Consider the following 27,500-nt stretch of genomic DNA (forward strand, 5'->3'; position numbering starts at 1 on the left):
TCATTCAATTCAGTGATTCACTCTCTCTCAACGGACCTGTCAAGGGGATGTGGTTCCGAGGAAGGCCAGAAAGCGAGGTTAATTGGAACACGGAGGGTAATGGGGCGTGGCAGAAACCGTTTCTCCATCAGGGACTATGAAGTGTAACCGAGAGGGGTGGGGGTGCAGAGGAAGGGGAAGGTGGGGACAAAAGGGAGTAATAGAGAACGAGAGCAGAAAATGGGAAGGAGGGAAGGAGCAATGAGGAAGACAACGTCACGAAAGAGCATACGCAGGTACCAGATGATTGAAATTCAGGAAAGAACTGCGAACAACCAACGTGAAGTACCCAAGCACAATGCGCAAATGTGATTAAATTTGCAGCATAAAGAGATTTGGAGGAAATAGCAAAATTTCAAACAAAGTATGAACGGATTACTGCAAAAACAATAGGGACAACGGCACCTCCCAACAGAGAGATAACTTGCAAAAAAATTAAGGGAAAGGGGGCAGTAACCCCCCCCCCCCCCAGACGATCAGGACAACAGGATATAAAATATTGTGTGAAGCTTTCTGCCATAAACTACCAACATCATGATTAAAAAGAAACTATAAATAAGTTAAAACAACCCTTTAAAATGTAAGAAAGACCAGCAAGCCCAGCACGCCCAGCACGCCGTCAATAAAAGGCAGCCGCGGGAAAGCTCGCCTTATTTCCCCAAAGTCACGGGCCTTCCCAGAACAAAGGTGACTTCATTCATCAAGAGAGTGCTGTGTGCTGCCATCCGACCTTACAACACAGCTTGCACTTCAAACACTGACCCGTGTGCTGCGTCTGCTCTCAGCAAGGGTCAAGGTTAGCAGGTTAAGTAAGATGACAAAAACAGCAGAGAAATGTCAAAATTCTATCACATCAAAACACATCTATATATGTATAGCGAACCATGGATGTGTGTGTGTGTGTGTGTGTGTGTGTGTGTGTGTGTGTGTGTGTGTGTGTGTGTGTGTGTGTGTGTGTGTGTGTGTGTGTGTGTGTGTGTGTGTCTCTGCTACTGCAGGGGTGTGTCTGCCACTGTAGGGGTGTGTCTGTGCATCCCTGTTCCTTGGACAGGTTCGGTGTGTGACAAGGACCAACTGATTCGATTTTGGTGAAGATCCAGATCCGAATCCAACTACTCGAGTTTTTTGAGCGATTCTTCACCATTGAGAGATCGGGCCAAAACGATATAGTACTGTATGGCATGATATTTCAAAAATGTTTTGGGCCCCATATGCTCTCCTGGATCAGGCATTACATGGCGGAGGTATGCGCTCTACCGAGTGCCCTTCTACTTTATTATGTGGTGGAATGTATTTTAATAACTTGAACCAGCAAACATTCACCTCAATGCAACTTTACCAATGTATGCATGTCTGTCTGCTTTATACCCATTGGTTGGAGAGCTGGCCTGATGCCAACCACAACTGTAACTTGAACAAAAAATTCATACATCCCCCATTTTAGAAAGCCAAGAAAACACATTTGGGAGTTCACCATACCCTCCCTACAAGTATTCCCTTCAGTGTAAAACAACCAAAGCATCATAAAATGACGTCATAATAAATAACTAAATAAAATCACACTCATTCCCCATGAGGAGTACTTGCTACGTGCTAAGTTTCAATTTTTTCCTTGGTGTGGTTTCAGAGATACAGAGGACCAAAGTTGTTCCTCTTTTCCAATATGACTGACACACCACATGACCAAAGACGTCATAATTATGATGACAACATTCTACATGAGCAGTCGCATAAATGGTGAAAATTTCGTCTCGATCCGACAAGCGGTTGTGGAGAAAAACACGAAAGTTTGATGCGGACAAACAAACAAACGGACCAAAATGCAATACCCTCTCCTTTGGCGAAGGAAACAAACAACTCGAGACAATCATTCTACTGCAGATGACACAAGTTACAAATTCCACATTACAGTGCAAAAATCAGAATTTCAAACTCCATATATAATATAACTTAAAGGATTCCTGTAAATGATGTTAACCTCGAATCATAGTTCCCTTACCAAAAGTAAGAACCTTAACCTGTAAGCAAATGAATGGTTTTCTGACAGCACAGATCATCAGCTGTGCACCGGTCTTCCTCGAGGTTTCGATCCTTTAAGCCCAGGACCTCTCCAAACGGCGGATCCACAACCCTGGTCACGGATCCACATCAGTAGATCCACAACCTCAGTTGTGTCCAGGCGGTCAGTCAACCCATTAATGCAATATCACTAATCAGACTTTACTCAATGGAGGATTTAATGTATCATCACATCGTTACAACTCCCATCACACATTTTATTTTATGGTAATACATTAAATCATGCACATCTTACCTTGAATATAACACGTCCACCAACAAACATGATCACCGCACTCACCTCTGGATCAAAATGATGTTCAAATATTCAAATGGTTATTTATAAACGGTGTTTTACTGGCTTTCTTGTCTCCCAGCAACCATTTTAGGAGGTTTGAATGGTGTATATATATATATATATATATATATATATATATATATATATATATATATATATATATATATATATATATATATATATATATATATATGTCTGTGTCTGTGTCTCTGTCTCTCTGTCTGTGTCTCTGTCTCTGTCTCTGTCTGTCTGTCTGTCTCTCTGTCTCTCTCTCGGCATTTGGCACGAACACAGGAAAATCCACCGAAGTGTGTCAAAGTATGAGTTTCATTGGGTGCACGCTCACAAATGCTGGGGTCTGCAAAACGTTCCACCAAATAGCTGTCTCCACAAAACGTCCGGCACATATTAGGACGGACAAAAACAAAAACAAAATCAGTGGAAACAAACTCAAGTCTGTAATGTATGCATTGGTATGTTAATATCCTGCCTGTGACATGCAAAAATAGGGAAGGGTCACATCATTAACCCTTTGAACCCGAGCGGCCGTTTTACCAACCACCATTCACACCTCCATATACATGAGTGGCCGGTTTACCAACCACTATTCACACCTCCATATACACGAGTGGCCGGTTTACCAACCACTATTCACACCTCCATATACACGAGCGGCCGTTTTACCAACCACTATTCACACCTCCATATACACGAGCGGCCGTTTTACCAACCACTATTCACACCTCCATATACACGAGTGGCCGTTTTACCAACCACTATTCACACCTCCATATACACGAGCGGCCGGTTTACCAACCACTATTCACACCTCCATATACACGAGTGGCCGTTTTACCAACCACGATTCACACCTCCATATACACGAAACCGAAATTGCAAGGAGCTCAGGGCTCAAAGGGTTTAACAAAAACAAAGAAATTGTTGTTTCGGTTTTGTGGGGGCAGAAACCACCAAACCAAACTCAATATAACTGTCTCATATTAGTAAAACAAATAAAAACGTGTCAATCGCCAACAAGTTCACCTCGAGCACACAAGCCAATTTCATGAAGCTCGACACAGTGTACTCAAAATAAATAAATGAAACCATTTTCTCACATGTGCAAAATGAGGAGGTCATGAGAATATCATGTAAACAGCCTCACAAGTTCATCGGTAGATCTGAAGGTGCTGAAAACCAGGATGTGACTAAAGTGCAAACGTTCATCCTTTTGAAGAGAGATGCCACAAAAAAGCTCCAAGACAAAAAATAATAATAATAATGATAAAAAGTCAAACCTCTCAAAATTAAACAACTTAACAGAATTATCTCACCTTGTAAAATAGAGTAAAAACGAGATTCACCGATGAGTTCTCACCAGGAGCATCATGCCGAATGTTTCAAAAAACATTCAAGAAAAGATGCATGCAATGGCAGGTTCAAGTTCAGTTAGTCGTTAGTACAAGTCCTAATCATTCGTCACCAATTCCTCATTATGGGCTGCCTTGCTTTGGTGTTGACTGTTCTTAATTAGGAGAGCAATGAAGAAATAGATGGTAAAGAAGAAAAAACAGCAAAAGAAGAACAAGAATGCTGTGGATATAGACAGGAATAAACACACAAAAACTGGTTACCCTTGGCAGAGGAGAGGGTATTGCATTTGGGTCTATTTGTTGGGTCGCCGAAATAGGTGACCCTTATTGTCAGTAATTCTGTCTGTTTGTTTGGATGTTTGTTCGTTTGTCATCAGCATAAATGGTAGTAAACGTGGGCGGATTTTGACCAAACTCGGGTAGTAGGTACATCTTATGACCTCGTGCTTTGGAAATTGTGATTGTTGCTGGGGACGCTTTGGTTCCCTAGCAACAGCCGAAAAACCTTCAAAATCGGTACCGTTCATGCGAAATCGATTCCAAAAGCCATTATCCCACGTAGGGTAATGAAATTTGGCACGAATGATCGATCTACAGGTGATGCTCTATCAAATATATTCCGGTTTTTGTGATATATGGAATACTTTACCTGCAGCGCCCCTACAATTAGGATATGCGTGAAAATTGGTGAAAATTGAAGGCCCCCTAGCGACTCGGTGAGTGCATCGATACGAATGAAACTTTGCAGGTTCATGGTACTCAATGAGTACTACAACTTTGCCTCAGGACATATTGACCGATTTCGCTACGGTCAGCGGTCAAAGATCAATTAGTGCAAAAATCGATAATATGCGAGAGCTGGAGGTGCCTTTGCGCCAAATGCTACTCTTCCTAGGGTTATGGTCGGATGGTCATGAAAATTCACACAAATCATCTGGAATACTGGATGAGATTTGATATGCATAATCTTAAGGTGATTCCCTATCCGCTATATGACATCCATTTTGCTCTATATCTTATAGTTTCCATGCTCGGCGACCCATCCTACCGGGTTGTCTCTTTCTTTGTTTGTTTATCCGCACAGAACTTTAGTGTTTTTCTCCACAACCGCTTGTCGGATGGAGACGAAATTTTCACCATCGGTGCAACTACTCATATAAAGTGTTTAGTGATAATTATGATGTCATAAGTCACGTGATGTGGCAGACATGTTGGAAAAATGGGGAAAAAACTTTGGACCTCTATCTCTGAAACCATACCAAAGAAAGAAATTGAAACTGGGCACATGGCAAGTACTCCTCATGGGGAATAAGTATGATTTTTTTATGATGTCATAATTGCATATGCAGAACACATCTGATCAGTGTGAAAATTATTAAGGGTCATCAAAGGATAAAACGTTCCACAGAAAGAAAAAAAAAATTTTTGATGACATCATCGGTCACTTGATTTGGTAGACATATTGTTAAAAAATATATATATATATATATATATATATATATATATAAAAACCTTAAAAAATCTTCCCTGAAGTGGCTGAACAAAACACATATGCCCGCCTGTCCATGAGGAACAAAAGGTTCACACATATGAAGTCATTGGTCACATGGTTTGGCAGCCGTATTGGATTTACCCTAAAACCAATAAAAAATATTCTTCTCCAAAACAGCTGGACAGATCGAGGAGAAACTTCACAATATGTTCCCCAAGTCTTGGGGATACCAGGGTATTCACAAATAATTATTGATGTCACATGGGCTGGAAGCCATATTGGATTCAGCAAAATTAAAATAATAAAATCTCTCTTGAACCACTTAATCAATCGACGCGAAACTCACAATTATGATCTAGTCGTGATGGGGAATATATGTTTTAAATTTCAGCCTCATTGGTTGCATGGTCTGGCAGCCAGAATTTTATTTTGTTTTTGATCTGGGTTCTCTGATTTTTTTTTGATTTTTTTTTTTTTTAGTAAGGCTGTGCCTGGATGGGTTTGAGAGTACAGGAGCAGCAGCTGAAATGCAAATCCTGTCCAGTTTCCTCCTGATGACTTCATCTTTGCTTTTTGCTTGTTCAGGTTCCTTCTGATGACTCCAATGCAGGACTGTACCTATTTGGTCTTCCATTTGATTTGAATTGAATATATTTTAACCCCATTCTAAATTCAACTGAATAATAATAAACGCCATGGGTCACAGTCAAGTGTCCAATCAAAGCGGGGTTGCATCAAAGTGGGACGTCTTGGTACCCGGTCATCACTGCCAGCAGTTATAAAGTGGCAGTTATAGTTATGTCTCTTATTAATTACATAACACACCAGTACACAAATGCCACACAAAATACACCATACAAAACGAGTCCTGGCAAGGCTCTGCAATCTTCGATTTCTCTTTTTCTTGTTATATTTGCGACCAGGACAAAGAGGAGAGTTCATCTCAGAATCTGATTTTACAACATTCTTCTTCTGGTTCAGATGTACCGTACTCCATTACCAGTTTGTCAGTGCTGCCAAAGCAGTTTGTGGGCAAGTGTTACATTGGGTGGTTTGCTGTTGCCTTCCCAGCAGTAGTTATGGCAGGAATTTGGAATTTGTTCAAGATGCCGATGATAGCTCGCCCACTCTTCGCAAAAGACACAGTGGGGTCTTTAAAATACACTACCCAATGCCGGCAGAAGCCCAGTTTAATGTCTATCCGATGGACGGCACATACATTGATGAATCTCCCTACCTGTGAAACATCGGGAAGACAGTTTTTAGCCGAGTCATGATTCAAACCCAAGCTAGACAGCTTAACGGTGAGTGTGCATACATCTAGGCCATCGCGCCAGAACTTTATAACATCGTCCAAGATAAAATACGAGTTAACGAGATCGCATCCAGGAAGTAAAAATTTTACTGAGCCAAAACTCGCCAATGTTCAATCCGTCAAATAACGGTGAGTGTTACTCAAATCGGACCATTTCTATTTCGATGACGAGCATTTTCATATCGGCTCGTTCATGTTTGGCTCATCGCCAATGTGCACACAAGAGCACAAGCACTTCAGTGATTGTCCTGAAATGTACTTAAAATCCTGAAACACAGACTGCAATCACACCAAAACAGGAGAGCGCATTAATTAGCAGAGCACTCTTGCGGCTGGTTACAAATTACCAAAATCAATTTTGCCATTGACAGATATCGCATCGAGGGGAAAGATTCTCCGCAGAGGGATATCAGCAAAGCATCGATGTCGAACAGCGGATGGGAAACACGAAAGCTTCACATGTACTGCAAGGGTCAAAAGTACATAACAGCAGAAAGATGAGAGATAGCTTTGGGACAATAAGAGAGCTCGTGGAAACGTTGCACGGGATTAGTAAATGAATCTGTTCCCAAGATGCATTGTAATTTTCAGGCCAAGTCTGGCAGGCGCAAAGGCTCAATTGTTTCCAACTTTATTGAGACTTATTGGAAATAGCTGAAACTACGATGACAATGCAAAACTTCCAAAGCCAGTACCCAAATTGTATCGACAAGGAAGACTATTAAACCAATTAAAATTTGCAAAATGAGACTGCCAAGAGTAATTTTATTTTTGAAATGTACATTGAAAAAGTTTCATAACCGCAGAAGAATAACTGAGTGAATGAATACAATTTGGTTTACAACTATTCAAAGAAGAAGAGCAATCGGTTGGTAGTTAGTCATCGAATGCTCTTTGTTGCAAACAATTTCTTTACCCTGAGACTAATTATTATGCCTGCCCACCACTGTGAGCAAGACTTGCAATCAATAACTTACCCAGACAAAATTGCAAATAAATAAATAAATAATCTCCAAAAAGGAAGCTCATCATTAATATCGTTAGAATGTACTGGACGCAACTGAATTTTTACATAAATCTAATCCCATGGGCAAGCATGTAATTGGTGATGAGTAGACAGAGCATTTAACAATGCATTAGGGTCATGAGGTATATAGATCATGGTAGATCTGAGAACCATTGTATGTGCAAGCTAACTGGTTACCGAACGCGCGCAAGCACGCACGCACACAAAACCTCTTGGCGCCGAACGACGAAAAATTGACACAATTGAAATGAGTGAAACGGTACTCTGACGACATCCAAATGGAATTTGGTCGAGATAAGTGTGCCAAGTGCGCATTCATACAGGGGAGACCGACAAAAACGGACAACATAAAAATCAACCAGATATAACTAGAAGGGTACTTGGTAGAACACATACCTCTGCCACGCAATGCCTGATCCAGTGGAACATATCGGGCCCAATAACTTTTTGAAATATTGTGCTACATATCGTTTTTGGTCCCTCTCTCAATGGTGAAGAATCACTTTAAAAATTAAATAATTCTTGCATCCGAATCCAGATTCAGATCCTCAGCAAAATGGAATCAATTTGTCCTTCTTGCAGACCCATCCTGTCCACCAAGTGTCATGCAAATCCATCCACAGCTTTTTGAGATATCGTGATATATATCAGTGTAGCACTTTCTCTCAATAGTGAAGAATCACTTTTAAAATTCTAGTAGTCGGATCTTCACCAAAATCTAATCAGTTTGTCCTTGTCACACACACAACCTGTCCACAAAATTTCATTGGGATCTGTAAACAACTTTTTGAGGTATCCTGCACACAAGATAGACAGACAGACAGACAGAGAGGGGTAAAAACATAACCTCCTTCCACCTTCGGTGGTAGAGCTAGTACAATACAATACAGGACAATACAGGGGCAATACACAGGAGCAACAAACAATACAGGAGCTAGACAACGGAGCATCTTACAAATAACTTGCAGTAGAAGAGGGCCACCAGATATGTCATAAAAATGTGCAAAACAATTACCAAAGAATACCTGAATAGAACGAGGCTGATCCTGAAAACATACCTTTCTCCAAGGCACAAAATCAGTCATAAACCAACGAGCAGTACCAGTGTTCCAATTCAGCTGCAGAATAGTAAACCGGCCACAAGCGGAGATCAGAAAACTAGATATCAGAGCAAGGAAACTCCTCACTATCCACAAAATGTTCTACAAAAATCACTGCATCCAGAGAACGTACCTGCCGAGGAAAGGAGGAGGCGGCGGCCTGATGGAACTCAATTAAGTGCACAGAGCGATGACTGAGGGTTATAGCAGAGTACGTGAAAAGTTCAACATACTACCAAGTACAATTTGTACGCAAGCATGAACACAAGCCAGAAAAGATATCTCTCACTGGCCTTGCAAAAAAAAACTTCCAAAAACAGGTGCGAATTGAAGATGTCACGCGCCAAACTGAAAAAACAACAAATACAGCCCCAACGATTGCAAAAAAGACAAAAGAAAAATATGAGACTAAATACCAAAAGATATATGACAACTGTGAGAAAGACAAAAGAGCACGAAAAAATTTTTTTAATAAAAAGAAAGACTTGGACAGATTGGGGATAGACAAGGAGGATCACTGGAATGGCTAAGAAGAGGTCAGCTCAATTGGGACAGAGAGCGAATCATTATAAATGTCCAAGCCCAAGGACACTATGGCTTCAAAAAATGGTGGGACTAAGTCAATCAGACAAGTGCAGGTTCTGCAAGGTAGAAACAGAAAACATGAGTCACCTCCTATGGGGATGTAAAAAAACTCATGCAAGAACAGCTGTACACATCAAGGCACAACAAGGTATGTGGAGAAATCTACTGGCACATCTGCCCATTCTGCTGTGCAAAACTGTTCACGCTCAGTCAAGTTGCGTGGGGAGCGTTGACGGACAGCAATCTTCAAGTCAGCCACAGATTTTCGATTTGATTCAGGTTGGGGCTTTGACTGGGCCACTCAAGGACATTTAACTTTTTGTTCCTTAGCCACTCCATTGTAGCTTTGGCTGTGTGCTTCTGGTCGTTGTCATGCTGAAAGGTGAACTTCTGTCGCAATTTCTGCTTTCTTGCAGAGGGCAGCAGATTTGCCTCTAGGATTTTTCTGTATTTTGCTTCATCCATCTTCACTTCAATCCTGACAAGTGCCCCAGTCCCTGATGAGAAATATCCCCCGAATATGATGCTGCCACCACCATGCTTCACAGGGGGGGGGGGATGGTGTTCTTTGGATAATGTGCTTTGGGTAAAAATAAAGACTTGGATAGATTGGGGATAGACAAAGGAGGATCACTAGAATGACTAAGAAGATGTCAGCTCAATTGGGACAGAGAGCGAATCATTATAAATGTCCAAGCCAAAGGACACTATGGCTTCAAAAATGGTGGGTCTAAGTCAATCAGACAAGTACAGGTTCTGCAAGGTAGAAACAGAAAACACGAGTTTTGTCCCAACATTAGTTGGGTTTGCACCAAACATCACGTTTTGCATTAAGGCCAAAAAGTTCCATATTCGTTTCGTCAGACCACAGAACCTTTTACCACATGCCTTCAGAATCTCCGAAGTGTTTTTTTGCATACCTCAAATGGGACTCAGGGTGGGCTTTTTTGAGTAATGGCTTCCTTGTCACCCTACCGTACAGGCCAGACTTGTGGAGTGCTTGATATTGTGGCTACATGCACACTGACTAGTCTTTGCCAAAAAGGCATGTACAGGGGGTTTCAAAGATTGATACAACTTTGAATTCCTGCCATTTCTTTGTTTTTTGACCGATACCGTTTTCCTTTTCAGGGTTTGGTGGTGTTATCGTGGTCTTTGTTCCCTGGGAATTCTAGCTCCGCAGCTCAACTATGCCATTGACAGTGAAACAGAAGACAAAAGTGGTGGCTCTGTGGTATGAGACTAAATCATATTGAGGGAACTTAAATCATTATTGGTGGTGTTATCGTGGTATTTGTTCCCTAGGATTTCTTCAAATAAATCCGAGGTAACCTCGCTGGGGTCTGAAGCCTCCAAGTTGTTTGGCCTGCTCAACCATGCCTTGACTTGGAACAGGCCGCAACGATTTCTTAACAATAGTTTTATTTTTTCACTTTCCTCGCTCATATTATCGAATGCATGTTCATCAAAGGTAGGAATCGCTGTATACGTCGCTTTTGTACACTACCGGTCGTAAGTTTTAGTACACCCCCATTTTTCCAGTTTTTACTGAAATTTGATCAGTTTAATGTTTCAATGTACTCTGAAATTAAAATGTAGAACAAGTAAACAATTGCAGATAAAAAAGAAATCATGGAATCGTTTTGTTGAACAAAATTTAATCTAAAATTTTGACTGATCAAAGTAGCCACCTTTTGCAGATATAACAGCCGAACATGCTCATGGCATTATTTCTACAATGGAAATCAAATATTGTTTGGAAAATTCTTCCCAACACTGTTGCAGAAGTTCCCACAAATGTGTTGCACTTGTAGGTTGCTTTGCTTTCACCCTTCTGTCCAGTTCATCCCAAACCAGCTCAATGGGGTTTAAGTCTGGAGACTGTGCTGGCCATTCCATGATTTGAAGCCTTCAGTCTTGTTCTTTTCTTCTAAGGTAGTTCTCACATGCCTGGAGGTATGTTTTGAGTCGTTATCTTGCTGTAGGATGAACCCCTGACCAACTCGGCGTCGACCAGAGTGTATTGCATGGCTCCACAAAATGCTGTGGTAGCCCTTTTGGTTCAGGGTGCCAGTCACTCTGTGCAAGTCGCCGACTCTGGATCCAGCAAAAGAGCCCCAGATCATCACACTTCCTCCTCCATGTTTGACAGTTGGTGTCACACACTGAGGAACCATCCTTTCACCTCCTCGACGGCGTACAAAAACCCTGCGTGATGAACCGAAGATTTCAAATTTTGATTCATCGGTCCATAAGACCTGCTTCCAGTTTTTAGTAGTCCACTGGTGGTGCTTCATGGGCCAGGCAAGCCTCTTTTTCTTATTTTACCACCTGAGCAATGGCTTTCTTACTGCTACTCGATCTGTCAAACCTGCAGCTCGAAGTCTTCTCTTCACAGTTGAAACTGAGACTTCCTTACCTTGACCAGTGTTAAGCTGTGCTTGAAGCTGCTGTCCTGTGAGCCACCTATCACATAAGCTGTTGACTGAAAATTGTCTTCTGATTGTGTTGTGGCTTTGGGTCTGCCAGACCTCTTCCTGTCTGAGTTTCCTCCAGTTTCCAAGTGCCTTTTGATGGTGTAGGAAACTGTACTCACTGACACCTCGGCATCTTTGCAATTTCTCTAAAGGAAAGACAAACACTTTTAAGCGCTGCAATGGTCTGTCTGTCTTCCTTTGTTAATTGTCTTGTTCTCGCCATTATTATAGCAATATACTACTTCCTGCAGTGCAATATTGTCCAAATAATGCTTCAGAGGGTGGAGCAACACTGTTTGTTCCAACACTGCTTTTATACAGACAGAGGGTTTGTAACTAATCAACAAAAGTTGGGACACCTGTAGGAATTGTTTGCATCAACTTTCAAAGCTTAATTTACTTCCATTGCTGCAGAACAGCTGCAGTTTCTAACCCATTACTTGTTCCCTGAAAAGGGCCTTTTTTGAACAACTCTGAAATTTACATTATTTTTCAGTTTTTGGAAACTCAAACTTTTTTTTAACCTCTGGCAGTTTGCCGCTTGGCTTTGTACCATTTCAGGTTATTCACTGGACTTGAACTGCTTAAATTTCAATAAAAAAAAAAAATGGAAAAATGGGGGTGTTGACTGGTAGTGTATGTGTGACAGTTTTCAAATTAGAAGCTTGGAGCAATTTAATTCATTATATGATGCAATTTTTCAGATCTACTCTCACGGACTAAAGTATATCAGCAAAGTATGATTTATGCTTTGAGAATCGGATATCGTCCATACTAAATAAGTTTTGAAACCTTGAAATTAAAAAAAAACGAGTCATAACTGAGCCTATACAGTATGCCTATTTACTACAAGCAAGCAAGGCGATGTCCCTCCTTCTCCATGCATAAATTTCCAAAGCATTAAACTTCTCTTTTTCTGCTGTTTGGAGATTTACATTGAGTGAACAAGAGAATTTGGAACGTAACAAAATTAACCTGCTTCATTGAGATATAATATGATTGAATGCATTCACTGCTTCACCTCGTGCCCTGTCCCCAGAGGGAGTGCTTACTCATCGCGTCTGCCAGATCTGTGTCTATATTTTCACAGGTTTTGCGAGGTGCTCTACAGGGAATCAAAACAAATCTGGTGAAAAACGGACGTTCTTAAAATAAAGTTATAATTTTTGCACGGACCATAAACTGATGTACTATGTGACGCGTGCACAGACGAGCAGGCAATGTGGCGGATTACCTGGAATGTTTATTTTACAGGTGATTAAACTTTGCGGTCTTCAGGGTTGTGCTATATTAAACAGCAAATCTTTTGTGGATAAAGTAATTATTTGAACGAATTCATTGAATTTATTTAACTGCTGCGGGCGTGGTGAAGACCGGCTTTAAAGTTAAAGGGATCCCATATGGTATGCAGCCACAGCCTGGCCAACCATTCCTCATCAACTATTTAATTGTAGTGCTTGCTTGAGTGCTTAAGCCACTTGCCGAGCGCCCTACAGTCGATGGTGGTCGAGCTCGTGTCCCGATCAGGATGTACAGTTGGCAGTTGCTACAAGGTTGAGGTACATGATTTACAAAGGTTATATGGTTTCTCTTTCTGAGTTTCAAAGCAAAATATATTTGATAACACCCTATTTGCATGACGTTTTCTGTATTGACAGGTTTTCTAAATTACAGAGCCAAATTTTTTTTCCAACCATCACATGACAATTAGCAGCTGTTTGTAAAGATTAATGTTTATGCACATCTCCCTGAAACGTCTATAATACAACGATGTTTTTATAATTTGTATATTTCAATTCCCCCAAAACAAAGGTGAAAATGACTCAAGGTATTTGGGCTGTACACAGTACACACTGTAGTCAGTACTCACATGGACTTCAATTTGCCGATTCCTGAAGAATTACTGATATCGGCCAAGTTCTGTGTCTGTGTCTGTGTCGCTCTCTCACCCGCTCTGGATGTGTCTGGACGGTGATTATGTTTGGACGGAGTTTGTGCCCAGACGTGTCCAGACGGAGTTTGTCCCCGGACATGTCCGGACGGAGTTTGTCCTCGGACGTGTCCGGACCGAGTTTGTCCTCGGACTTGTCCAGACGGAAATTGTCCCTGGACGTGTCCGGACATAGTTTGTCTCCGGACGTGTCCGGAGTTTGTCCCTGGACGTGAATGGACGGAGCTTGTCCTCTGACATGTCCAGACGGAGTTCGTCCCCAGACGTGTCTGGGCGGAATTTGTCTGGATAGCTTAGATCCGGACAGTTCTGGGAGGTGTTTCTCCCCGAACGTGTCTGGGCGTTTATCTTCGGACAGTGTTTGTTTCCAGACTGCGTTTATCTCCGGGCGGTATTTGTAGTACGAGCGGTAGAAAATGGATTTCAGACATTATTTTGTTTCCATCTTCATTGTTATTTGATGCAGAAGCATTTTGATGAAACGGTATGAATCGTAATTAATGCTCCAACACATGTCTGCCTTCCCATCCTCTCACCCTTCCCTGCCTTACCTTCCCCCACCCTCCTCACTCTCCCTCCATCCTCGCTCCCTCACCCCAACTCGCCCCCTCCCACATCGCTTCTTCTCCCTCCTCGCTCCCTCACCCCAATTCACTCCATCACCCCAACTCGCTCCATCACCCCAACTCGCTCCATCACCCAAACTCGCTCCCTCACCCAAACTCGCTCCCTCACCCAAACTCGCTCCCTCACCTATCCATCTCCACCCCTCTCTCTCTCTCCCTCCTCTCAGTATTCTCATCAGCGAAGCGACAGGTGGTATTTGCTCGTAATGAATAAATATGGTCCTTGAACGCAAAATGCAACTCCACGATTAACATCATCATGGTGTCGGAAAAGTATGAGCCTGGTGTGGCTCAGTGGTTAAGGCAGTGGCTTGGGATCCTTGGGGTCCTGAGTTCGAGCCCCGCTGGCCACTGAGTTAGCATCAGGGGGGTTGACTCAGCCTGTCATCCTTCCGAAGGTCAGCAAAATGAGCACCAGTATCCTGGTAATTATCCCTGCAGGGTCGAAGACGATTAAAGGGTTGGCGTCAGGAAGGGCATCCGGCCGTAAAAACATTGCTACAAGAAAGGGTACCATGATTGGAGCCCGCAAAAAGCTGACCCCTGCTCAGGGAAAAGGGCTTTAAAATGGTGTGATGATGATGGTGTCAGAAAAGGACTTTTTATCAACTCAAAAAAAATGAATTATAAGGAGGACAAGCATAAATTTGCCAAATGGCTGAAGCCTTGTCATATCTGAAAATATCAACAGCACATTGAAAGAAGGAAGTCGAAGATTAGGGAGAAAAGGGAGGGTGGGAATTTTTAGTTAGTTTCAAAATGGAAAGCTGGTGTGTGTGTGTGTGTGTGTGTGTGTGTGTGTGTGTGTGTGTGTGTGTGTGTGTGTGTGTGTGTGTGTGTGTGTGTGTGTGTGTGTGTGTGTGTGTGTGTGTGTGTGTGTGTGTGTGTGTGTGTGTGCGCGCGCGCGCGCGCGCACACATACATATACACAGGAATGAAGTGCATGGAAGAAAGAGCAAGGTAGAATTAGAAAGCATCGAAGAATGCAAAGCCCTTCTGCTTTGTATTCAGACTACTTCTTGTGTGTACCAAACCGTACCTTTGACCTTTTGACAAAATTCTTTATTTGTCTTCTCCATCTTCTCATCAGGCTTTGTTGAAAATTTGACGACAAAAGCTCAAATTGTAAAAAAAAAAGTTATGGCCCGGACACACAGACACACACAGATAGACAGATACACAGACAGATGGACACATACAAAAGTTATTACAAATATCCCCATCTCCCGCTGTGTGGGGGACAGGCTAACTAGTGGGAGAAAAAAAAATGTGAGCACGGTGGGACAAAAATAAAACGAATGAACTCACAGGAAAAGAGGAAAGGTCGGAGGGGATGAAACCCTGTAACTAGCAAGAAAGATGATTTCGTTATGAAAGGTGAATGGGATTAATAACGATGATGGAACGGAATTGGCGATGACAATATTGCGGTGTTCTGCTTGCTTGAAGCCCTGGAGGGGAAAGTGAAAGAACAGCCTCAGGAAGGTGGTTCCATAGATGGGAGAAGCAAGGAATAAAAGAGTTGAGGTGTGCAGTCAGCATGGGTTCTGGAAGTTTAACCATGAAGGGGGTTACTGGAAGACATGTGCATCTTGGAGTGGCTGGGGAGGGTCGCAGCTTGACAGAGCGCAGCTCGGGAGAAATGTTGGAGAAGAGACGGTATAAAAGAGAGCGACCACCTCTGCAAGGTGAGAGCAACTGACAACTCTGCTTTTGCCCTCATCACAGGAGATTCCAATGATTTTGAGATGTTTAGATTACACAGAATCCAGGAGACAGATGTGATGCTGGGGAGGCAGCACTTAGAGGAGAGCAATACTCCATTGAGTTATGGACAAAGGTCTTGTAGACTGAAGCAGCCTCAGGAAGGAACAGTTCTGAACTTCCAAGGAAATACATCGATCGACGGAGAATGCCCAGTCTCTGTGGCTGGTTTTGGAGTCCAGATTTGCTACGTGGTTGACCTAAGATAGGTAAGAGCTGATAGTGAGGCCGAGAAGTTCAAGATACTAATCTCTTGTCGTGGATGAGAAAGCAAATAGATAGTTGGGTTAATTTTCCAATCATTCAATTCCAGAGCAATAGCACGAGACTGAGATTTTCCAGAGTAAGGACATGTTATGTTTATCAGACCAGAGTCTAATAATTTCCAGATCAGCAGAGAGAGACACTGCTGTTGTCTGCCGAGCAGAGGGATGGAATACCATACGACACAATGTGGAGTCTTGCGCAAAAAGGAAGAGAGGGTTTTCAAAGGCATTGGAGAGGTCATTAAATATAGATGAGGGAAAAGACGGGGCCCAAAACACTGCCTTGGGAAACTTCAGCCTGCCCTGGGAGAGGGGAGGAGAGGGTTCCATTCATGAATGGCAACACGTAGACCAGTGATCTCAGGTATTTTTAGAGGGGGCTACTTTTCCTGATAAGACATCAGTGTGGGAGCCGCCACACCGCCTGCAACACTCCAAGATGGCTGCTATTAGGCCCCGCCTCCACGTACTCTATTTTTCCTTGTGGTTACTGGATTGCAAGTATAATTGTTTGCATACTGCCATCGACTGATGGAGTGATGTTACTTTTATGCTTCGTTTTGGAACACTCATTTGAAATCATTGGGTCAATTTGATAGAATTGATGGCTGACTGTGATGGGGTGTTGTCACATTTGTGTATCAACGGTCGCGCGAAGGGGCCGCACTTTAGGCCACCAGTGGCTTGCAGGCCGTGCAATGAAGAACAGGGATGTAGACTGTGTGATGGGAGGAAGTCAGAAATCCTGGAATGAAGGTGGCCTTCTATGCCACAGGCAGAGAGCTTGGCAAGCTCTGCCAGTAGCACAAAAGGCTGCTTTAAGTGCTAGAAAGCAGCACAATAAGGGAAAGGTGGGGGGGGGGACAGTGATGTAGATGGGACTATGGGGGAGGGGGGAGGGACAGGGTATGTTGGGGGAAGGCAATAATCCTGACAAGGTAGCATACACATTAAACAATACTAATGGATGATTTGATGCAACACGAGGATTGTCAGCATAAATCACAATTTAAAAGACAGATATTTGTTCTCCAAATGCTGCCATTTCATCCAAACCTCCTTCCCTCTGCTCAAACTTTTCTCCCCCCCCCCCTTTTCCCCTCTCCATTTTTCCCCTCTCCCTTCCTCTCCCAATTCGCTCTCCCCCTCCTTCTCCCTCCTCTCTCTCTCTCCTCCCCCCTCTCCCTTCTCTCTCTCCTCCCCCTCTCTCCCTTCTCTCTCTCCTCCCCCTCTCCCTTCTCTCTCTCTTCCCGCCCTCTCCCTTCTCTCTCTCTCCCCCCCTCTCCCTTCTCTCTCTCCTCCCCCTCTCCCTTCTCTCTCTCCTCCCCCCTCTCCCTTCTCTCTCTCTCTCTCCCCCTCTGTCCTCTCTCTCTCTCCTCGCTCTCCTCCCCCCTCTCGCTTCTCTCTCTCCTCCCCCTCTCCCTTCTCTCTCTCTCTCCTTCCCCCTCTCCCTTCTCTCTCTCCTCCCCTCTCGCTTCTCTCTCTCTCCCCTCTCCCTTCTCTCTCTCCTCCCCCTCTCCCTTCTCTCTCCTCCCCCTCTCCCTTCTCTCCACCCTTCTCCCCCTCTCCCATTTTCTCCACCCCCACCCCCTTCTTCCCCTCTCCCATTCTCTCCACCCCCACCCTCCCTTCTCTCCCCTCCCGCTCCCTTATCTCCCCCCCACCCTCCCCCCTCCCTTTTCTCTCTCCCGCTGCGTTCTCTATTATCAACATTTGTTAAAATTTAATACCCCATCACCACCTTCTTCCCTCTCTCAATGGTTGCAAACAAACTATAACTGCTATTTTATTAACAATTAATCTCACCTTCTTCTGTGGTCAGCCAGAGGGGAGCAGCTGGCCAAGCTTAAGGTTCGCCTGGAGCCGATTTTGGCAGGAATTTGCAATTTTTCTTCAGGATGCCGGCAATAACTCGCCTACTCGGTGCAAATGACACCGTGGGATCTTTGGCATCCACCGGCTCACGCCAGCAGATCGGACACCTGGCTTAGCATCTACCCATTCATACTACGCTCTACCTACAAAGCCCCAGTCCAATCGTTTTTCGGCGGGTCGAGAATCAAACCCAAACGAGATGGCTCAAAGGACAGTGTGTTACCTCGGAGACATCTTGTTCGATTGGATGACCACAAACACAATCCACCCAAAAGAATGAGTACATTAATTAGTAATGGGACATCATCATTACAGAACTTGCCATTACATTCAACATGTACAGGTGTCATGGAGTGAAACAAGTGTTGAGGATGATCGTGCTTTCAGACAACAAACAACGGGCATGACACTGGTCGGCAGGTTTAAACCGAAATCGCTGGCGACTTGTCCAACGGCAATAAGGACCCGTTAACCACGTTTCCCCCATTAAACTCAAAAAAGCAAGAAACAGACGTCAATGGTGACATTGACAGAGACACCAATGACAACGTCAAACACCAGCTGGAAGGTCTTGGAATTGGAAACGAACAAAACGAATAAGCTTGTCCAGAATTCTTTACCCAATGAACATCACGAATATCTTTCAAAATGAATTTGCATTGTGTTCCAGGAAAGAGAGCAAATAAAGCCAATCACAGCAAGAAAGACAAAGCAGGCCACCAAAAGACCCTGCAACTCACAAACGCCATTTTGGATTCTAAATCTCAAAGCCGCCCCGTGAGTGAAATTGTTTAAAGACAACTCATCGACCGAATACAAGTGTTAGGGACCCACTTTTGGCTGGACCAGCTGCCTTTACCAAGCTGACAATTCCCAATATGAAGACCCATGGTTGTATCACACCGATAACTGACAAAACACAAATTTATACCATGCTCAATGAACCCGCAGCGAACAGGTTAGTTAAATAAACAAATAAATAAATAAATAAATAAATAAATAAATAAATAAATAAATAAATAGCTGAATGATGCTCAGATAGTTCAGCACAAGGTCAACAATCAATAGCACCAATCAAGCACAAACACTGAGAATTTGAAGAACTCAGGAAGCGGACCAATATCGCACTCAAATAATCATCAGCAAGATAACAACAGGAATTATTAATGAGATGCAAAATAACTTCAAGATAGAAGAGGAAAAGGTGTGGATGGACCTTTAGCGACCGGTCATTTCATCACGACATATATATATATATATATATATATATATATATATATATATATATATATATATATATATATATATATATATATATATATATATATATATATATATATATATATATATATATATATATATATATATATATATATATATATATATATATATATATATATATATATATATATATATATATATATACACACACACACACACACGGAGTATCTTGTCAGTGGCCAAAAGCATCACCTTAAGATTTTTTTGTTTTGTTCATGTATTTATTTTGCTCCACAGTAAAGACAAGACATTTTAAAATGGAATGCAATGCAATATATCAACAACTCACTGTGGGACTGGACTACCCTCACCGACACCTCCCATCTTTGCCATGGCATCAAAACGGGAAGCAGAGTACAAAACCAGCTTCTCCTCTCCATGGAAAGTAGTTTAACCTCCTCCTCGTCCTCCTCCGGCGTTGAATATCCATCGCGATGTGACATGCACCATTCCTCAGCTGTGTTTATATGAATCCTTATCACCGATTGCTCACTTCACGAGAGCTGGAGTCGAAGCTTCACAACACCATGTCCACTCTTACTACCTGCGTCTATCAAATCTTTTAAAGGTAACGGATGAGCATAACCTCGTACCGAGTCACGGTCCTTTCTAAAATTACCCGATCCGACTAGTCCTCCAATCATGTGTTAGTCCGACCCCTACAACCCACCATGAATTCTCCAATGCCATGATTTTACACAACCACACACCTTGATATCTGCCTTTTTAAAAATCCTGTTTCATTTGGTTTCATGGCATTTGGGGACGACGCCTTGAAACCTTCAACAGCACGATTTTACAAATCCTTCATCCTAACACACGTTAAGAAAGAGGACTCACTGTCTGAAATGTGAGAAAGAAATTTGTGTTTTTAAACAAACAAACAAACAAACAAAGAATTATAAATTAAATTAAACAAAAACCCCAGATTCAGACACCATTTCATTGTACACATCATTCTCTCAACAACACCATTTTCTAAAATATGGTCAGTTAAACCCTTTGTAATCACAACGCAATCAACAAATTATACTTCAGGAGGCAAGCAAGGGTTAAGCAATCAACGTTCACACCCCAGCCATTTAAAGGTCACATGTCATATCAACAGGGAGTATCGAGTGCATTGGCAATGCTTCACGCCTGGAGGGCAGTCTTCAGCTCGACCCCAGCACTGATACGGCCAACAGGTGACAAAGAAAGAGCAGACTCACAAAAAAGGTATATGTATTAATTTATATATATATATATATATATATATATATATATGGAGGGATGAAAAAAAAGGCTGCGTTACTAAGGCAACTGTTGCTATGTAGCAGCATAGTTACCCAAATCTGACACGCCCAACACTGCTTGCATGGCTGGAACAAACACGATGCTGGATTTACACTGTCGAGGCAAGGAGTGGTTTTGGCTTTCTCAAGAGACAACTAGAGCAAGATGGAATTAACCCAAACCACAAATGCAAGGCATCATAGAGTGCACCATACATGTATTGGGTCGGGAAAGAAAAAAATGGGGAGGGGGGGATGGGGGTATTAATTTTCGATGCAAGGGTGTGTTAAATAATAATCAATATACATTTCCTGGCTAACCGAATAATTAGAATATCCAAATACACAGGAAGATGGTGAGAAGTCAGCTCATGAGGCATATACAAGTGGTCAGGTCACGAGGTTCAAGGTAAGAAGGGATTAATCCACCCGGAAAAGTCGTGCATTCAGAAAACCAAAATGGCACAGAAAATGTATCAGAACCTCAGCGCTTAAAGAACGCATCATGAGTAATAAGGATCAATTCCGGCCCAAGGTAGAAACTCAAATAATGTTTACATTAAAAGCCCTTTACACAAAAATGTTGCACTCAGATCCAAGAAATGCTTGCACGACCGCAATTGATGATAAACGAGGATAACTGTGTTGACGGTCGAAGGCAACGACCCTCAAGACCACCCGGACAACATATCTGCCCATATTTACCTTCTGTGACATAGTTGTGACTGCGCAAGAAAGTGCCGTTGATTTTCCTGCAATCAATGTCCTCTTCCATTGACTCTGGCAGGCCGTAGGCAAGGGCTCAGCATACCAAAGACAGCAAAGCAAGCACACGTCGTAGTGGTGTAAAGCTGGCAGGCCGGCCAGCCTTACATCCATGCTCCTGCGACCAGGTGGCCGCCACAGGCGTGATGAGCGATCTCTTTTGGAAGGGACGATAAGAAAGCAGAGGCGCACGGGGTTTGGAGGAAATTACTGGATCACGTGTGGCGAGAAGTGGTTCAAGACGATGGTCGGCCTGTGGTCTCCTTGTATCGACGTCAAATTGTTCCCGAGCAACCGTTGGAAATGAAGGTTGATGAACAATCAACTCCAATAGGTACTTGGCTTGACGACAACTCCCCAAGAGCTTCCTAGTAGGTCCTCATAATGGTTGGCCTTCCGTCTTGCGTTACAAAAGGAAGCCTTGCTTAAAAATCCAAATTTGCAGCAATGGAATGGCTAATCATAGGGCGTAGGCAGCAATGGGCCTCCTGGCAATGGACCAAAATCAGCCTTCCACCTTCTTATTCCTCTCGATGCAGACACTCAATTTTAAAAATAAAAAAAATTACATCCCAATCAGCTCGCCAAATCTGCCGGTTCGAAGATGCGCGGGGCCGTGCAACGCGAGCGACGTGAGGCAGGCGTGCTGCTGGGTCGGGGATTGCGCAGAGAGAGGGAGGAGAATGCACCACACTGACGCAGGCAGCTCTGTTTCGCATAAAACATGGACACGACCGGGGAAGGGAATCAAGACGGGAGTTGGAAGGAAATTACCCAAAAACCCACATTTTATCAGGCATGTGGATGAGGAGGGAAGCAAAAAAAACCTTTTCTGCCATATCGATCAAAATTTGGGGAAGTCTAGACTGGGTAAATGTCTGGGTTGTTGGGGAGGTGAGGTGGAGGAAGTGTAGAAAATATAAAATTAAAACAGTTCAAGTCTGTCACTGACAGCTCCACATTACAACCGGAATGACCATTGACACAGATGCCCCGACCCCACAAGTTCTTCAACAATGACCTTGTAATTATGATGGTGATGGTGATGCTGAAATAAATAACCTAATCACGTGGAACACAATTTTTGCTGCCACCTTCTGAAACCCAGTTTTTGATGTCAATTGCAAATAAAGCAACATGGAAAACACCAAATTCTTAATGCAGTGAAGAAAAAGCCTTGGTAATTTGACACGCACGCACGCACGCACGCACGATGCAACAAGGTAACAGGAGAATTACGTGAAGTATAGCATCAGAAGAGCTGAGAGAGAAGCTAAGCATGGAGCATGGAGGATTGCATGAGAGGGGAGGAGGAAGCGCGAGCCAGGATGGAGGTGAGAGGGAAAAGTGCGAGCCAGGATGGAGGTTGGGAGGGGGAGGGATGGAGCACGCGCGCCGGTGGGATGGAGCAGGGATGTGAGCGAGTGAGGGTGGGCAGATGGAGGAGAGTGCGAGCATGCAAGGGAGGGACGGAGGGGGGCGAACAAGTGTGGGCAGAACAGAACAAGGTGAGCAAGCAAGGATGGGATGGAAGGCGTGAGCGAGCGTTGGTGGCACGGAGGAGGATGAGCAAGGGAGGAAGAGACGGAGGTGGGGTGAGAGAGTGAGGACCGGATGGAGGGGGTGAACGAGCATGGGCGGAGGGGAGGCAGAACCCTTCAGGGAAGTGAGGACAAAAGGGAGCAAAAGTAGAAGAACACATTCCCAACTGAATTCACCTCCAATGCAAGAAATGCAACGAATTACACAAACATCCACCCCATCACTGCTTGAATCTACCCCACTCCACCACATCACCACGAGCAGCCCCTTCCCAAACACGGAAGAACCACAAAACAGGCAATTGCTGCTGGTTTTACAAATCATAAAAACTTTCGCATTTTATAACCAAAAGCACATGAACAAATATTCTAAAATAATGTTTCACAAACTGACTGCAGGAGGCAATAAAATAAAGTTTCACAAGGTGATATAACATCCAAACCACGAGAATGGAATTGTTCAATTCAAATATCACATCATGTTCCAACACAGCTCAACCTGCATCAGTGCAACTTAAGCAACATAACAAACTGTTTAAAGAAACCGTACATATACATATATATATATATATATACACATGTATATTAATATAAATATATATATATATATATATATATATATATATATATATATATATATATATATATATATGAGGCCCCGCGAGGAGAAGTGATGGAAGCGACATTTTTTAATGATATGATGATGATAGGCTCGGATGATAGGGGAAGGGTTAAAATAGTGCTATATGGCATTAACTCCAACATATATGCCATATATGCCATATAGTGCTATATGGCATTAATATGAATATGTTAATATATGAATATATGGCAGTGCTATATATGAATATGCCATATAGTGCTATATGGCATTAACTCCAAAATGGCCGATGTGTCCCTTACATCACTCCTCGCGGTGCCTATATATATATATATATACACACACATACATACATACATACATATACGAGCTGAATGCACCCGGCGTTGCCCAGGTTCTTTTTGAATTAATTTAATCTTCTGCACATCGGTGACACGAGCCCAGTATCAGTTCCCTATTGGGTCACGGCAGTCATAGCCTAAGGGGGTTGGTGAGGGGGAACCAAAAAACACCTCTGAAACTAAAAATGTTGGGACGGGCCCCGGGAAGGTTATAGGCTAGGTGGCGAGGACCCTCAGCCAGGGGTTGGGGGGATTTTAGACGGTAGTTTATATTTAATGGGATTTTACGGCCACGGCCATCTCTGAAACAAAAAATGTCGGGACAGGCCCCGGGAAGGTTGCAAGCCTTCTGACGGTCAACCATCGAAATCAATTTTAACAGTGGCCGCGGTCGTAAAATCCCATTAAATATAAACCACTGTCTAACCCCCCCCCCCCCCCCCAGCCAAGGGGCCTCGCCACCTTGCCACCTTGCCAAGAACCCTCCCGGGGCCCGTCCAAACATTTGTTTCAGAGGTTTCCTCCTGTATTCCAACGTTCAGGAGATCAACGAGTGCAGACAAACAAACAAACAAAAACTTCAAATGATATACTGTATATATATATAAAATATAGACATAGAAAAAAAAATCTCTATATATAAAAACAGACAGAGAAAATACACATAAAGAGAAAAAATTGACATCGAATATATATATATATATATATATATATATATATATATATATATATATATATATATATATATACACACACAAAGTATATAGTATTGTTATGGATTTCAGAATCGGATCCGACTAATGGGTACAAACATTTAGGTCCTCAGACAGTTATTTCCCTAAATTCATGTCCAGGATAGACCCATCCCCATATCTGGTGGGATTCTAACTTTGATGCATTGGAGAAGGGCATAGAACAGACTCCCTTTCTTATGGGATGGCCTTTTTCTCTTTATGACACATCCATGCACGCAAGATAGCCGTTAGCCCAACGGAGGCTCGTCTACCCCCTTTCCATCAGGACGTATTGGCTTAGAGGTGGACGATTTATTTGCACTTTGGACTTACAGGACATTTGATTAAGCACACTGCAGGCTTTTCCTGAGCAGTTATTCTGACGGTCAAATACGGCTGTGGATCATTGACCTCACTCACCTATCCTTCATTGACGTTCAACACCCACCTCTTTTACCGACGTTGACGTCCACGTTTTTCCATCGATGTTTGACACCCCGTTTGGCAGCTCTATGGATACTGGCTGGCTCTTGTTCGTGTCAGGCTGAACGAGGAAGGAATGATCGCGAGTTTGATGGTTGGTTACGTGCAAAGATGCACCAATAGGCAAGGTGGATTTGGCAGAAATCTGCTTGAGGCTTTGCCCAGACTGGTCGCCTATGAAAAGAACAGAAGGACCATTTTCCTGACAGTTTTGTGACAGCTGGGTGCCATTTACTTTCATCTCCAGTCACATGCTGCAGTCAGATGCTCCAGTCAGACGGTTGGTGAGCTGGCGACAGACAGATGGTTGATGACAGCCTTACAGCTCTGACCACTGGTGACAGCTGGTTTCAGCTACTCACAGTGCCTCACAGCTTCTTGCAGCTCCTCATAGCACCTTACAGATCCTTACAGCTGTCCGTTGGTTGCGAATCCTGGTGGCTCCTGATGGTGGGTGACGGTTGGACCGTTCTTGCTGGTTCTGCTCGTACCTGATTCTTGGCATCCCTGGTTCCTGAAGGTGACCATGTGACGCCGATTGGTGTTCGAGCCTGTTTGCAGGTGGGTGCACGGTGAGACAGGGCGCTGGCAGCCGAACAAGGCACGCTCACACATTATGGGACATTATATTTGACACACGACGACTTCTACCTTGGTAAGCTGAGATCTGATTTCTTCCATTTCTCCCCCCTCCCCCCCCCCCCGAATGATCTGCAGAGTACCCTTATCTCGTGTTTCATCGTTAAGTAAGGCATAGTGATAAGCATCTGCTCTTTGTCTATTTTTCTATCAATATTTGTTTAATTCTAAATTTATTTGAAATTATTTTGATTGATTTGAATTTACCTATTTTCACCACAAAGAAATAAAAAGTTCTTCTGTTTATTTATTTTTCTTCTTAATAAATTCCTTGTTGACATTTCAACCTGTCCGTGCTTGTCCTTTCCTTCCATTTATCCAGCATTGTCCAAACCTCGATAGACTGGGAGGTAATTACCAAACTAATTAACCTGTCATAGTCAGCATGCACTAGCGGAAAACGCTTGGCCGCCATACTTAAGGTCTCATCAAGATAAGATTGGTGCATTGCCGAGGGCGCGCTCCCCGTTCAGGAAGCCACGTGACCTCTAATTAAATGGCAAATTAGACGGTGGACACTGGAACTCGTGGTTAACTGATTGGCGTTCGTGGTTGTAAAGCAACCCACCATATCAGGAAGATAATTGTGAGCAGTGGCCCCAGGTCCAGCTCTTCCAAGGAGAAACGAGGATTAACCCCCTCATAATACACTCGGTACCCGTGGTCGTAACAATATATAATATATATATATATATATATATATATATGTATGTGAATATATATATATAATATATAGATTGTGTAATATATATATATATATATATATATATGTATCATAAATATATTGTGGAAAAAAATTATGGGCCCAGACTGTGAATCAAACCCAGGTCGTCTGAAAAACTGTACCAGTGCTCTTCTATCTGAGCTATCTGGGCAACCCACCAGCTGAGAAACGCAATTCTTTGCAGTGATGCAATGCAAACGTGCGCGCGCGCGCACGCGCACACACACACACACACACACACACACACACACACACACACACACACACACACACACACACACACACACACACACACACACACACACACACACACACACACACACACACACACACACACACACACACACGACAGTACAATATCTCTCAATGTTGAAGAATCGCTTTAAAAATTGAATAATTCTCGTATCCACATCCAGATTCGGATCTTCAACAAAATCAAATCAATTTGTCTTGGTCACACACCCAACCTGTCCACCAAGTTTCATCCGAATCTGTCCACAACTTTTTGAGATATCGTGTTATATATTAGTTCAAGCCCTTCCTCTCAATGGTGAAAAATCACTTTATAATTTTTCAGATCCGGATCCGGATTCAGATCTGCACTAAAACTGAATCAATTATTCCTTGTCACACACCAAATGTGTCCACCAAGTTTCGTACAAATCCGTCCACAACTTTTTGAGATATTGTGCAAAAAAGCCATTTATAGCCGGATCTGTCAATGGTAAAGAATCACTTTAAAAATTATAGTTGGATCCTGATCTGGATCTTCAACAAAATCGAATCAGTTCGTCATTGTCACACATCCAACCTGCCCACCAAATTGCATCTGGATCCGTCCACAACTTTTTGAGATATCCTGCACACAGAC

General features: G+C 43.0%; 1 protein-coding gene across 4 annotated transcripts in view; it reads right to left on the bottom strand.

Annotated features, from left to right (window-relative positions):
- Positions 1–27,500, bottom strand: part of LOC147034466 (serine/threonine-protein phosphatase 2A 55 kDa regulatory subunit B beta isoform) — a 234,527-nt gene that overhangs the window by 139,656 nt on the left and 67,371 nt on the right. Inside the window, exon 1 of one of the 4 annotated variants that reach the window (XM_085883729.1) lies at positions 21,507–22,189. The exons of the other annotated variants lie outside the window; for them this stretch is intronic. Coding sequence (XP_085739855.1) covers positions 21,507–21,576 — 70 coding nt within the window. The 5' untranslated portion in view covers positions 21,577–22,189. Of the gene's footprint in view, positions 1–21,506; positions 22,190–27,500 lie in introns of those variants that run through there. 4 annotated transcript variants of the gene reach the window in all.

Source organism: Eptatretus burgeri, chromosome 1 (genome assembly GCF_056783735.1).
Source record: "Eptatretus burgeri isolate ZD-2024b chromosome 1, Ebu_testis_v1, whole genome shotgun sequence".
In the NCBI taxonomy this organism is placed as follows: domain Eukaryota; kingdom Metazoa; phylum Chordata; class Myxini; order Myxiniformes; family Myxinidae; genus Eptatretus; species Eptatretus burgeri.